General features: G+C 37.1%; 2 protein-coding genes across 5 annotated transcripts in view; one reads left to right on the top strand and one right to left on the bottom strand.

Annotated features, from left to right (window-relative positions):
- The window catches only part of LOC125834597 (cationic amino acid transporter 4, vacuolar-like), a 28,938-nt gene extending 14,825 nt beyond the window's left edge, over positions 1–14,113 (top strand). The window contains exons 13-15 of the mRNA XM_049513735.1: positions 12,926–13,038; positions 13,597–13,672; positions 13,758–14,113. Of these exons, the coding sequence (XP_049369692.1) occupies positions 12,926–13,038; positions 13,597–13,672; positions 13,758–13,908 (340 nt within the window). The 3' untranslated portion in view covers positions 13,909–14,113. The remainder of the gene's footprint in view (positions 1–12,925; positions 13,039–13,596; positions 13,673–13,757) is intronic.
- Positions 1–14,482, bottom strand: part of LOC125834553 (auxin response factor 8-like) — a 771,942-nt gene that overhangs the window by 154,674 nt on the left and 602,786 nt on the right. The gene's annotated exons all lie outside the window — the stretch shown is intronic.

Below are 14,482 nucleotides of genomic sequence, written 5' to 3'. Positions count from 1 at the left end.
AAATGACATAAAAAAAACTCATAGTGACCATACCGAGTTTGGAAAGTTGCCTTTGTAATGTCACACTCTTTAACCTACAATGATGGTATCCAGATCTTAGATCAATTTTAGATAAACAAGTGACACCCTGAAACTGGTTGAACATGTCGTCAATTATGGGGAGAGGATACTTATTCTTAATTTGTGTCTTATTTAGCTGGCAGTATTCGATAAACATTCTGAGTGAACCATCTTTCTTATGCACGAAAAGGACTGGGACGGAAAGAACTGGGGCACCCCACGTGGAAACACTAGGTCTGATGAATCCCTTATCTAAGAGGTCTTTCAACTCTTTTAACTCAATTGGAGTCATTCTATATGGTGGAACAAAGATAGGATGTGTATAGGAAGAAATGGGGTGTTGGAGTTAGAATCCTTAACCCGGACTACATGGTAGATATAACCCTTAGAGACCATCTTCCTAGCCTTAAGACAGTGTGTTGGACGGCGAAAGGCGACAAGGGCCTGCCTCGCCTTTTTGAAATGAGGCGCCAGTTAATACCAAAAATTAAAATATTTAATTGCATATATAAATATCCATAATCTCAATAGCAATAACATATATTAGCAAATAATTCAATTCAAAAACTAATAGTAGATACTACTTACTAGATACTAAAAGTCTAGAACTTTAAAGACCCAATAATTCAAAAGACAATTGACAAGCAATACTAGAACTCTAAAAGTCTATTCTTAGAAGATGGTAGAGATCCTAAATACCCCTCCTTATTCTAAATACAAATTTTTATTTAAAAATAAATAAATTAAATAGAGACAGCAGTCAGCAGTGACAGTGAACAAAACAGAGCAGTGAGCAGCAGTCTCAGCCCGATTCACAATCCTGGGTTCAGCAACAAGAAACTGAAGAAAAGAAGAAAAGAAGAGAACTGAAAGAGAAGAAAAGAAGAAAAGAAGGAACTGAAAGAGAAGAAAAGAAGAAAAGAAGAGAAGAAAAAGAAGTCAAGAAGAGAATTGAAGAAGAATAAGAGGTCGAGATTTGAGAAAAACTTAAAAGAAGAAGAAAAAAGAGAGGTCATACATTGCAGCAGACTCGCGCGAAGGAGAAGAAAACGATCGACTGGAGAAGAGGAGAAGAAGTCGCGACTGGAGACTGATGAAAGTTTGAAAAAAAACCTAATTTTGACTAATATTATTAAGTCAGACCTTAATTAATTTTTTTTTAAAAAAAGGCGCCGCTTCGCCTCGCCTCACCATTGCCATCGCCATATTGGCGCCTTACGTCGCCTTTCTCACTTCGCCTCGCCACACTGTGAAAAGGAGTGAGGGCATCGTCTCGCCTCGCCGGCGAAAGGCGAGCGCCTTTCACAACACTGCGGCTTAAGATATGAAATGAAAAAACCCTTAGCCACAGTAAAACTATCTTTCCACTCTAAGATTGGCTCATCACAAAAATGAAACTTTACAACTTTGATTCCATATTCAACTAAGGCATAGCAAGAATACAACCCACCCATACCTAGGATAACATCGAAGTCTACCATATCTAACTCTACTAGATCTGTTGTGGTATCTTTATAAAGGACTGAAACAATGCAACTTTTATAAATTTGTTTAGCAAAAACTGACTCTCCAAATGGAGTAGAAATGCGGAAGGGTTCTTAGATTTTTTCGAGACTGAATCCGAATTTATAGCAATATAAGGAGTTACAAAGGACAAAGTAGCTCTGGAGTCTAATAAAGCATAAACATCAAGGGAGAAAACTTTTAACATACCAGTGTCAACATCTGGGGAGCTCTCCTAATCCCGACGAGGAAAAAAGCCATAGAAGTGATTCCGACTATCATTTTCACCAGAAGTGGTGCCCTTTTGAACGCTTTGGCTTGGTGGAGTTGATGGTGTAGTGGACACAGTTTTGTTACCCCCATCTTCTTGCCTCGGTGAGGGGCAATCCTTAAGCATATGACCTAGTTTGACCACATCTGTAGCAACCCTCTCTTCCATAAAGACACTCATTGGGATGATTTTTACCACACTTATTGCAAATAGGGTAAGGTTGTACCCTCTATCAACATTGCCTTGAGATCGAGAGCCAAACTCTCTTCCTCTCTGATCATTCTTAGGTCTGGGTACTGGTGTGCTGGTTGAAGATGGAACTGGTCCAAATGACCTTTTGCTGAAAGGATGTGTTAGGGATGCGTAGGAAGTCATTAATTTAAGTATTTAATTATATTTTTAGTTGCTTTATTTATTATTCTAGAATAAGGTTTAGTTTCAGAGTTTCATAAGGATTAGGTTAAGTTATAGTTATTAGTTTGGAATAGGATTTAGATCTCCTACTTTCATAAGAATTAGACTTCCTATTGATGTAATAAGACTCCTATCTAAAGGGGCTTTTGATGAATAAATCAATAAGTCATAATTAAGCAAAAAGCAAGAGATCGGAGTTCTCTCTTCCATTGAACTCTAAGGTTTCTATCTCCCTTTGAAGAGCTGAAGAGATCGGAGTTCTCTTTTAATGAATTCTAAGGTTTCAGCCTCCCTTTAACGAGCTGATTTATATATCGCCTTGTGAATCGATCATTCCCTAAAGATTCATAACAATTTGGTATCAGAGCCTAACACAATGGGCGATGAGATCAATTCTAGATTTAGAGAAGAACATGTCATTATCGAAACCCTAATAGACTCTAAAATTGCAGCAATGGAACAACGCCTCAGCAAAAAAATTATCCAAGTCATCCAAGAACAATTGTCTAGATTGGGAGTAGTCTCCACAAAACCAGCAACCCATAGACCTGAGTCATATAGCGCCCAGACAACTGGTAGATCAACAATTCCTACTACTAAAGGCAATATACCACATATTCAACTAGCCGATAAGAATCATCCAACAAGTGGTAATTCACCTTTGATAAGTTATGCAAAGATGATTTTTTCTACTTCGAACAACATCAACAATCCATTAATTTGGGCACATTATTGTGAGCAATATTTTGAGCGATTTGGACCTCATGAAAGTAGCAACCTGATGGGCAAATTAGTCATGCTTCAGCAAACTAATAGAGTCAAAATTTATCAATGTCAACTTCAAGCTAGGGCTGGAATTGGATAAGTTGATATTGATCCAGATTTTCTGGATGATTGCCCCGAAACTTGGGCTTGAGGACAAGCTCTTTCAACGTGAGGGGAGTAATGTTAGGGATGCGTAGGAAGTCATTAATTTAAGTATTTAATTATATTTTTAGTTGCTTTATTTATTATTCTAGAATAAGGTTTAGTTTCAGAGTTTCATAAGGATTAGGTTAAGTTATAGTTATTAGTTTGGAATAGGATTTAGATCTCCTACTTTCATAAGAATTAGACTTCCTATTGATGTAATAAGACTCCTATCTAAAGGGGCTTTTGATGAATAAATCAATAAGTCATAATTAAGCAAAAAGCAAGAGATCGGAGTTCTCTCTTCCATTGAACTCTAAGGTTTCTATCTCCCTTTGAAGAGCTGAAGAGATCGGAGTTCTCTTTTAATGAATTCTAAGGTTTCAGCCTCCCTTTAACGAGCTGATTTATATATCGCCTTGTGAATCGATCATTCCCTAAAGATTCATAACAGGATGATTGATTTCTATTTGTGGTCCTCTATTGATTGAACTCGTGATTTGATGTTCTGGCCCTCTTGTTTTGAAACTCATCCCTTTTCTTCAGCTTATCTTCCTTAACCTGTTGCACATTGATCATTAGTCTAGCTATTATGTCCATATCCCCAATCAACATCGCTTCACTACCCTCATTGTTCAAAAGATGGGAGAGTACGTACATAAACAAGCTCATCTTATTCCTCATACCAGCCACCATATTTGGAGCATAGCGAGACAATTGAGTGAACTTAAGGTTGTACTTATGTATGTTTGTTGGCTGATAGAGGATTTCCAGAAGATATTCTTGATATCAAGATATGATCCTCTAAGATGGGAAGATATTCTTCATATCAAGATATGATCCTCTAAGATCTTAGGATAATTGTGGTAATCTAGAATATCATATCTCTGATTCTTTCTCTTAATGTAAAATATATGATTATGTATAATCCCAGATTTCATGGGATTTAGGTTATTCTATTTCACAATCTCTTATTTATATATAAAGCCATGTATATGACATAGAAAAATATAATGAAATTAGTCAACAATCTTATTCCACAACGTTCATAGAACCCTGCTCCATATTGAGGAACTCTTGGGTCTTGGCCTCCCTCAACTCTCGAGGAAAGAAATGTCCCAAGAAGGCATCTTCAAAAACAACCCAACCTGGAGGTGTATCATTTTTGCCTCTACTTTTCTTATGCTGATCTAACCATATTCTTGCAACATCCTTAAGCTAGTAAAAGGCAAGCTCAACACTTGTGTCACCAACATGCATCACCTGAATAGATCTTCTGAACCTCATTAATAAAGTTTTTTGTATCCTCATTAAGCTTTGACCCTGCGAACTCAGGTGAATTCATCTTGAAAAAATTTCACAGATGTTGGAAGTGTCTAGACCACCTGCTGCTCTCTGACGGTCAACCTGGGTTGTCATCGCTTGAGAAAGCATCTGAATGGCGTTGTGAAACTCAGCATTAGTAACATCAACACAATCAACAGGTGCATTGGGACCTTTGGTCTGGCTGGCACTAGTGGCACTTGAGGATTCTTACTATTTAGTAGGACATGCTCTGTTTTTGGTTTGCATTGTATGACCGACGACTCTTCTTGGAGGCATGATCTGAAACACGTGTAAGCACGAATTAGATGAGGTAAATAGAGTTGGAACTCAATCGCATGACTGAGAGCATGAAAGAAGGGTAATATTTCCTAAACATCTTGTAGCCTCCCCCGTATAAGTGTGTCGTGCTTCACACCCATAAAAAGGACTTTACTGAATGTGGCTTTTGAGACATCCTAGGACACTTTAACCTAATGCTCTGTTACTAAGTTTGTTACTGTAATTGAATGGAAGATGTTGTCTTATTCCAGTAGGTGAACAATGAATAAATACAATACATAAGGTGCTAACTAAGGAAAGAAATAAAGAGTGATTCCTACAGATCTGCAGTGATCCCTATAAATCTGCTGCCTATATATAGCTATGTATATTACTAAGATTAAGTCTATATACATTCTATAACACTCCCCCTCAAGCTGGAGCATATATGTTGATCATGCCCAGCTTGTTACAAAGATAATCAACTCGAGTTCCATTCAATGCCTTTGTGAGCAAATCAACTACTTGCTCTCCTGTCTTCACGTAGCCGGTGGAAATCAAATTTTCCTAAATCTTCTCACGAATAAAATGACAGTCAACCTCAATGTGTTTAGTTCTTTCATGATACACCGGATTTGAGGCAATATGCAGGGCAGCTTGATTATCACACCAAAATTTTGCTGGTGTATGATATTCCAACCCAATTTCAGTTAGAGGATTATATATCCACATAATCTCACATGTAGACTGTGACATAGCTCTGTACTCAGATTCTGCACTGGATCGAGATACAACACTTTGCTTCTTACTCCTCCATGAAACTGGGTTCCCTCCAACAAAGACACAATCGCCTGTATCTCCTGTCAATTTTGGATCCAGCATAGTCAGCATCTGCAAAACACTCAACACGAGTATGGCCGTGATTGCTATATAATATCCCAAAGACCAGGGGCTCCTTTCAAGTAACAGAAAATCTGTTGCAAAGCTGTCCAGTGTTTGACTGTAGGCGAGGACATGAACTGGCTAACAACACTTGCTGCAAAAGCAATGACTGGACGAGTCAATAACAAGGTAGTTTAACTTCCCAACTAACCTCCTGTATCTCTCAGGATCATCAAAGGGGTCGCCGTCATCTTTCATAAGTTGCACGTTGGGAACCATTGGAGTACTGCAAGGTTTAGCTACCAACTTTCCAGTGTCTGCAAGAAGATCAAGAATATACTTTCTCTGAGACAAAAGAATTCCCTTCTTGTTTCTATTTACCTCTATACCCAAAAAGTATTTCAACTGACCCAAGTCTTTCGTATGAAACCTAGTATGCATGAAGGATTGAGGGAAGAGATCCCCGCATAATCACTTCCTGTGATGACAATGTCATCAACATACACAACCAGCAGGATAGTGCATCTTGCTATTTGTTGAAGACTGAGTGATCACATTTGCTTATTTTCATCCCAAACTCCAGGACTACCTCACCGAACTTCCCAAACCAAGCTCGGGGACTCTGTTTCAAGCCATACAAGGACTTCTTCAAATAACAGACTCTCCCATACTCCCCTTGAGCAACAAAACCAGGTGGTTACTCCATATATACTTCCTCTTGAAGATCACCATGAAGGAATGCATTTTTGATATCCAACTGATGTAAAGGCCAATTCTCAGAAGGACAATTCTTAGAAGCAGCTAGAGAAATGAACAAGCGGACGAAAGTAAGTTTCGCAACTGGAGAGAAAGTGTCTGAATAATCCACTCCATAAGTTTGAGCATACCCTTTAGCCACAAGCCTAGCCTTATGTCTTGCCACAGAACCCCATCTGGATTTACTTTAACTGTGAACACCCACTTACATCCCACTAGTTTCTTCGTGCTAGGTAAATCCACCAAATCCCACGTGTGATTTTCCTGTAAGGCATGTATTTCCTCAAGCATCGCATCATACCATCTAGTATGGTTCAAAGCTTCCTTCACTGTTTTGGGTATATAGATGGAGTCTAAAGAAGCAACCAAGGACCTCGACATAGAGGATAAGTGGTCATAGGAAACAAAATTAACAATGGGATATGTGGATTGACAAGTCCTTTTACCTTTGCGAAGAGCAATAGGGAGATCCAAATTCTCTCAATGATCGGGTGAAGAAAGATTTGATAACAGAGGAACCGGTGCAAAACATGTATCATCGATCTCTCGTCTCCTCGAATAAACTTGAACAATTGGTGGTCTTGCTGGAGCAGTTGTAGGTCCAATAGTCAATTGGTGTTCAATAGGGGAGCTAGGAGATTGAAGAACATTATTTGATTGTTCTGTCACAACACGAGTAACCTGATAGACTAACCACTCATCTTCCTCCTCTTGAGTTGTAGAAATGGGAGGTGCATAGAAGAATGGTGTAGTCTCTGAAAATACCACATCATTTGACACCAAGTATTTACCAAGCTCAGTAGAATAACATCGATACCCCTTCTGAAGGCGTGAATAACCCAAGAAAACACACTTTAATGCCTTGGGGTCCAACTTGGTAACAGATGGCCAAACATCTCGAACATAACACATGCTTCCAAATACCTTAGGCTCCACCGGAAATAGTGACTTGTTTGAAAAAAGAACATTGTAAGGCACATTACCAACAAGAACAGTCAATGGCATGCGATTAATAAAAAAACAAGTTGTAGAGACTGCATCAACCCAAAATTGTTTAGGAACCTTCATTTGGAACAGAAGTGCTCGAGCTGTCTCAAGTAGGTGCCTATTCTTTCTCTCAGCAACTCCATTTTGAGAGGGTGTATCAACACATGAAGTTTGATGGAGAATACCATGTTGTCTCATCTCTCATGTAGGACTGAAACAATTCTGACATAGATTCTTTAGCATTATCACTCAGAATATGCACTGAAGTATTGAACTGAGTTTTGACTTCAGCACAAAAAGCACAAACGTGAGTAAACACTTCAGAACGACTCTTCATAAAATACTTACGTCCGGTTTTGGAAACAACAGGTGATGGTCCCCAAACATTTGAATGAACTAACTCAAAAATTGACTCCACCCGCTTATTAACCCTTGGATTTGTTGAGCTACGATGGTGTTTGGCATATTGACACGACTCACAATCTAGTGAAGGAATATTCTGAAACTGAGGATAGAGCTTCTTCAACATAGGCAAAGAAGGATGTCCTAATCGACAATGCACCTCGAATGGAGACATACACAAGAGTAGGCAGCAAATCGAGGCTCCCAATATTCATCAAGAATGTAGAGACTATCAGATACATGTCCTTTACCAATAACTTTATTTGTCTTCAGATCACGAAACAAACAATGATCGGGAAAGAATGAGATATAACAGTTTAGGTCTCTGGTAAGCTTACTAACCATCATCAAATTAAAGGCTAACTTTGGTAGACCTAATAAAGATGACAAGGTAATGGGAGAAGTTGGTTTTACAGTCCCAGATCCTATAATATTACAGATTGAACCATCAGCAACAGTCACAAGAGAGAGTTCTCCGTGTGATCGAAAGCTAGAATATATATTAGGATTACCTGTCATGTGATCTGTGGCACCTGGATCGATCACCCATTTATTCGAAGAGGATATAAGACATGTTGTCTTATATCTTTTCCTGACTCAACAAGGGTAGTAACTGAAATAGATTCTTTTTTGTAATTTCTGATATTGTGAGAATTTTGCAAACTCTTCCGCCGAAACCAAAGTTCTTTTATCCGAAGACATAGGAGCCACAATTTCAGTCATTCTCTCCAAATATTTTAGCAGCACAAGAACTCATCAACAGAAAATATAACCAGAAGCATGTACGTGACCCCACAAACACTGATGAACAAATTCTAAAAATGATTTTATCAACTAAGAAACCAATTGTCCACCCAAAATAAAGAATTTGAGTACTTTACCAGTAGACAAGAGCAAGTAATGAACAATCAAATATCCAAGCAAGTAGTTGAGAGAAAGAAATCCTGAACCGCAGCTTATGACCAAACAACACCAATTATCTGAACTGAAGTAGAAGCTAGCAGCCACAGAACCACAAATCACAAACCAGATTCAGTGTAGCCGAATAGAAACGAACCTGGAAGTGACGAACAAACTTTCCAGATCGTATTTTAACACCAGAACAGCCTGAGAAGTGACAAACAGACTTTCCAGACCGTATTTTAACACCAGAACAGACCTGCGATTCGCCAGAAATACGTGTCGATGCCGTAAATTAAAACCCAATCAATTCAGCCAGGCACGCACCTTCATGTGCCGGCGCGTGATGAACAGAAGACTGTATGACCGATGCGTGATAGCCACTTGCTTCACAACCAGATGCCGGTGAAGACTGGTTTGGCCGAAAAATATACTCCGCCTCCTTCTGTGGTGGTGATAACACAGACTGACCACTTTAAATCAGTGGAATAGAAATCCAACCTTCTTTCATAACACAACCAAAACGACACAAGCCTATTGGCTCTGATACCATGTAATTGAATGGAAGATGTTGTCTTATTCCAGTAGGTGAACAGTGAATAAATACAATACATAAGGTGCTAACTAAGGAAAGAAATAAAGAGTGATTCCTACAGATCTGCAGTGATCCCTATAAATCTGCTGCCTATATATAGCTATGTATATTACTAAGATTAAGTCTATATACATTCTATAACAGTTACGACCAAAGTCTTCTCCCTAGGTGTGATGGGCACTTAGGATTACAAGTGACCTCAAGCAAACCCCTGGTATTGGCATGCTGCTAACGAATAACTGATCCTTTTATATAATGCAAGAGGAAGTTGAAACATGACTAACTAAAAGATGCTTAAATTTAAGACATTGAAATAACATCGTATCCATGGAAAATTACTGAACAACTAATGTCTGATTGTAAGCCTCTATTGTTTGGAATGAAATAAATATTGCCGGGACATGCCCCCCATCTACCTTCAAAGCAAGTACTGTCTAAGGTAAAAACCTAACTACTGACTACTCTATGAAGTTCTTGAATGAGGACTCACCAATTGCAGATTGAAAGTGCTGTAACCTGTCTAGCCACGAGTCTAGAGCGAACGTTTGAATCTACATCATAATAGGATGCAACACAGAGAAAAATATGTGGTCAGTACGTGGAATGTAATCAATGTATTGAATATATAGGGTGACACTAAGCATATATCATTTCTGGTAACAACATGCTTTCAAAGACTGATGAGTTGCAATAATCATGAATACATGAAATAGATTAAGGAACATCTTAAAACCGGTGTATAAAGATAATATAGGAATTCTCTTTAAAAGTATGTAAAAGTAAATCTATTTCTATTGCTCTGAACTTAAAATACATCTAAACTACTAATCTGAGAAATCATGCTGAAAATTAAAGTGTAATAAAATAATGATACTATAAGTGGGGAGCGTCTTACAATCGACATATACCTTGTAAGCTCATGTTGTTCAACATATAATTTCAGTTGAGAGAGTTGCCCTATACCTTACTAGGGTACAGAACCTATCTATCTAATGTGGATTCGCTATTGAGCTTCTTGGGCATAAAGAAGTTGACCGACTCATGGTGTGCTCAGATCCTACAGTGGCACGTAGTTAGGGGCTTGGTTTTCTGAATGCGTGTCCTCTCGGTGCTAAATAATCCTCCCAAAATAATTTGTATATACTAATATGCTCATAAATAGATAAACTATTTGTCTGTCTCAAGTATGAGATTTTGCTCAAAATCATCTTTCAAATAATCTATACTGAAATTGAAATCTGCATGATGCTGATTTTCATGCTTGGTTAGAGAATAGGAATAAGTTTATACAATCCTATTAGAATAGGATAAGGTTTATACAATCCTATTAGAATAAGAATAGGTTTATACAATCCTATTTAGAATAGGAATAGGAATAGGAATAGGAATAATAAATAGTATCCTACTTGGTAAAGGATTGTATTCTAGTGTCTATAAATAGAGTCTCAATGTAATAATGTAGACAACAACAATTCAATAATATTTTTCTCCTATATTTCTCACAGAAAGAAACTGTAGAAATCGTGCTAAGCTGGCTCAATTTGGTTTTAAAATCGAGTACATAAATCAAGAAGAAAAGCTTATGATGGAATTGCATAATTTGAGTAAAACCCTACCTTGGATTCTAAGAATTTTGTAGTAATCTTTGAAAGAAATTACAACTTTGGCATGAGAGTGAAAGGATACTCTAAGGTGTCATTTGGTAGGGTGTATAAAAATAGTGCTAAATAGAGTATATTGATAATGCTTGCATTAATCATACATAGATTATTTCTCATGCGTTATTCGGTTTGGTGTATTAAAAATAGCTTGTACTGCATAAGAATATTTATTTACAAAGATGCCTTCCACAATCATGGTGGAAAAGATGTAAAAAGGTTTCGAGGGATAATTTTTTTTTTTGAAAATGGTTTTTGAGGGATAATTGAGTCTTTAATCATGCTAATTGATGCATTAACTCCCCTTGTATTACTCATACCTAGAAATCCATGGCATTAGTAATACACACCTTAATACACAATACAGTGTATAACCGTGCAAGCATTAGTTATACATAGCATAAAAAAGTGTACCAAACAAGATATTACTAATACACAGAGGCCAGAGCTAATGCATACATTATTTTGATTAATACACTCTACCAAAGTACCCCTAATTGGAATCTTTCATACCTGAGAGAACAAGAGTTCTTAAGAGGAATTTGATCAGAAAGCTTGAAACCCTAGACTTAGCCTTTCTTGAGATGTATTTTGAGTTTGGGGAGTTGAGTGCGTAGAATAACAGAGATATTGAGTGCTTAATCTTATACTTCCCTGGTGCTAAAATGTCGTGGTTTAGGTTTAGGAAGGTAAGGAAAATACCCTAAAGTACGAGTCGTACTGTCAAACTATGACTTGTACTGATGACTCGTAGTATCCTGGGACTGAAATTTTTGTTGGAGCGTCTCCGGTAAAACGATCATAACTTTTTCCTCCGGACTTGAATTTACGAACGGTGGGTGGCACTGGAAAGAAGACTCAACGACTTTTAATTTGGTATGGAATGGGACACATAACTATTCATATTCTAGGAGATATACTCTTTTAAAGTTTTACCCAAGTAAAAACTTGTACCAAAACTCAATCGTAAAGAAGCTTTCAATTCAACTTTGTGCTAGAGGATTTTTCTAATCTTAATTTACCTCCAAAGCTATTCCCATACTAAAGAATTGACCTTAAAACTTATGCACAAGTAGAAATCATGGGGTTCCGGCCTATACGCATATGGAGAATGATTTGGGCCTTAGCTTAGAATTTGCGGGGTGTTACAATAGGCTATAGCAGGTTCCATGAAGTTAAGCAGACAAGCAATCACCAATGAGTTTTCTGACTTCCCGGCATTCATCCTTAGGTCTGCTGGTTCCGTTTTTCTTATCTTTCCAGTTAGGTGCTCAAGTTTCCCTCGACCATCAATTACCAAATGGACAGATTGCACCGATTCCAAATAATTCTTGCCGATCAGCCTATGAGAAAGTACAAATGAGGAATCATCGCCTTGGTTCATCGTTGTCTCAGCTGGAATTTCGTTAGCATAACTCTAGACTTATTGATGTTGCTGAGTGGCGTTGCCCAACAAATGCAGTTTTAACAGCACAAAGACAAAGTTGCTCTCATATCATGTCAGTTTTGATACCAAAAATGCTCTATTCTATTCATCTGTAGAGGTAAAAACTTGTAGAAAAGAGAAAAAAAGATTAGAAAGCTAGTCTCTTAATTCTAGGAGATTTGAGTTTCATGGGATGATTTCTGCCTGATTTTTTTTCCTAGAATACTTCACAACCTAGCAAATCTGATAAATCCATGTAGATCCAACAAATCCAATTTTATCACAGTTGATCATAATCGGCTATTCACAAATCAACAGAAGTTTATAAGATGCTTTAATCATATCTAATAAGACATGATCGTAGATTATGGGGTGTTAGAATACTATTACCTATATAGGTGAACCAAGCTGTACTTAAGCTTAAGAGTTGATTTCTGATGGCTGCATAATATTTTCCTTAGAGTTTATTCATCTTGCCGGATTAAGTGTTTTTGTTACATAACGTTCTCTCTTTTACAGCTCTTCAGTTTTTGCCCACATCTGGTATCTTTAACCCTATAAATTGCTCACTGTGTCAGCATTCTGTGCTTTATATTGACTGGAATCGGTGGTATGCTTGTAATCTGCTGTTTGACTATGCTCAATTCTATCGATCAAGCTGGCACTAAAGAGAGTTTCACGAAATCAGGAGGTATTGCTAAAGTTCTGTAATATTTGCAGTCATTATTACATGTCACTCACTGTATGAACATGCATAACTCCTTTACTTGGAAATATCTGTAGTCTACTGGAGAAACAGGCTTCAGTTATACTAGATAAAATATGTTTTTATGATATGGAACTTAATTGTGTTAAATAATACTCGCTCCGTCCCATTTTATGTGGCACCCTTTGACTTGGCACGGTGTTTAAGAAAAAAAAGACTTTTGAAACTTGTGGTCCAAACAACCCAGTACAGTGCTTGTTAAGAAAAAAATATGAAGTATGATTGTTTGCAGTGCATCCTGTTGGAAAGAAGTTTTTAACTTGGTTCTATTTCTAAAATATCTCACACCTTTAAATGTATTTCAAGCTCCCCTTGCTTCATAACAAACAAGCATTATGAGTAGAGAGAGCATACTGAAGAATTTGGACATGAATTCTCTTATTATTTTGCTCTCTACTCCACTGATTAACTAATTGACTGGTTTTTGTCCTAAAAGTGCATCACAATGTCATTGAAGTATTTCCAATCTGTTGTCTTTTTCAGGTTTCATGTGTCCATTTGTGCCTTTCCTACCTGTAGCCAGTGTTCTTATAAATACATACTTGTTATTAAATATTGGGTAAGTCCTCATATTCCTTTTCTTATCTTAAGAACTAGTGAACTTGTCAAATATGCATGCGAATTACTAAAAATGCTAACTGCAGAGCTCAAACGTGGATACGTGTTTTGATATGGCTTGGTGCGGGAGTTATCATATACATATTTTATGGCAGAGGACATAGCTTATTGTTTGATGATGTTAGAAGGCCTATTACACATACTAATGATGATCATGCTGATGCAACATTATCTTAGGCTAACCTCATGTATCAATTCTGTACAATATCAACTCAAACCAGGCATGAACCTTGGTTGTAGAACACCAAAAAGTACTATATACTTGTGAATTATTAATGTAAGATAGAAAAATTGCAGAAGACATGATGCTGATAGCCATATAATGTGGTGTATATAATCATTCAAATTGCCTCTAGTTAATTGAGGCCTGCTGATAGCATTATCTTGTATTTTTCTGATAAAGATGGAGTTGGTTCATAAGTTTAGGGTGAATAAAGTTAGGTGTCTAATATTTATTCTATATAGACTATAATGCTAATGATAAAAGTTAATTAGTACTTGGTTAGCATGCTCTTTTCTTAAGTAGAACTCGAAAAGAAAATGATAATACATTTGTTCATATATTTCAATAAAATATAATAAGAACATTTTTAGTTTTTTATTGCATTGTAACTTCTATTAGTGCTTGTAAATAACTATATCCATATATATTTAAAAGAAATAAAGTTTACCCTTGGATTAAGCCTAATGACAACGCAGGAGAAGTTTTAGGACAAAGTTAGTTATTATTTGTTTTAAATTTTTATATTTT

The sequence above is a fragment of the Solanum verrucosum genome, unplaced genomic scaffold (genome assembly GCF_900185275.1).
Source record: "Solanum verrucosum unplaced genomic scaffold, falcon-dt-bn FXZP01000287.1, whole genome shotgun sequence".
Taxonomy (NCBI): domain Eukaryota; kingdom Viridiplantae; phylum Streptophyta; class Magnoliopsida; order Solanales; family Solanaceae; genus Solanum; species Solanum verrucosum.
This window is presented reverse-complemented; position numbering and strand designations above follow the sequence as displayed.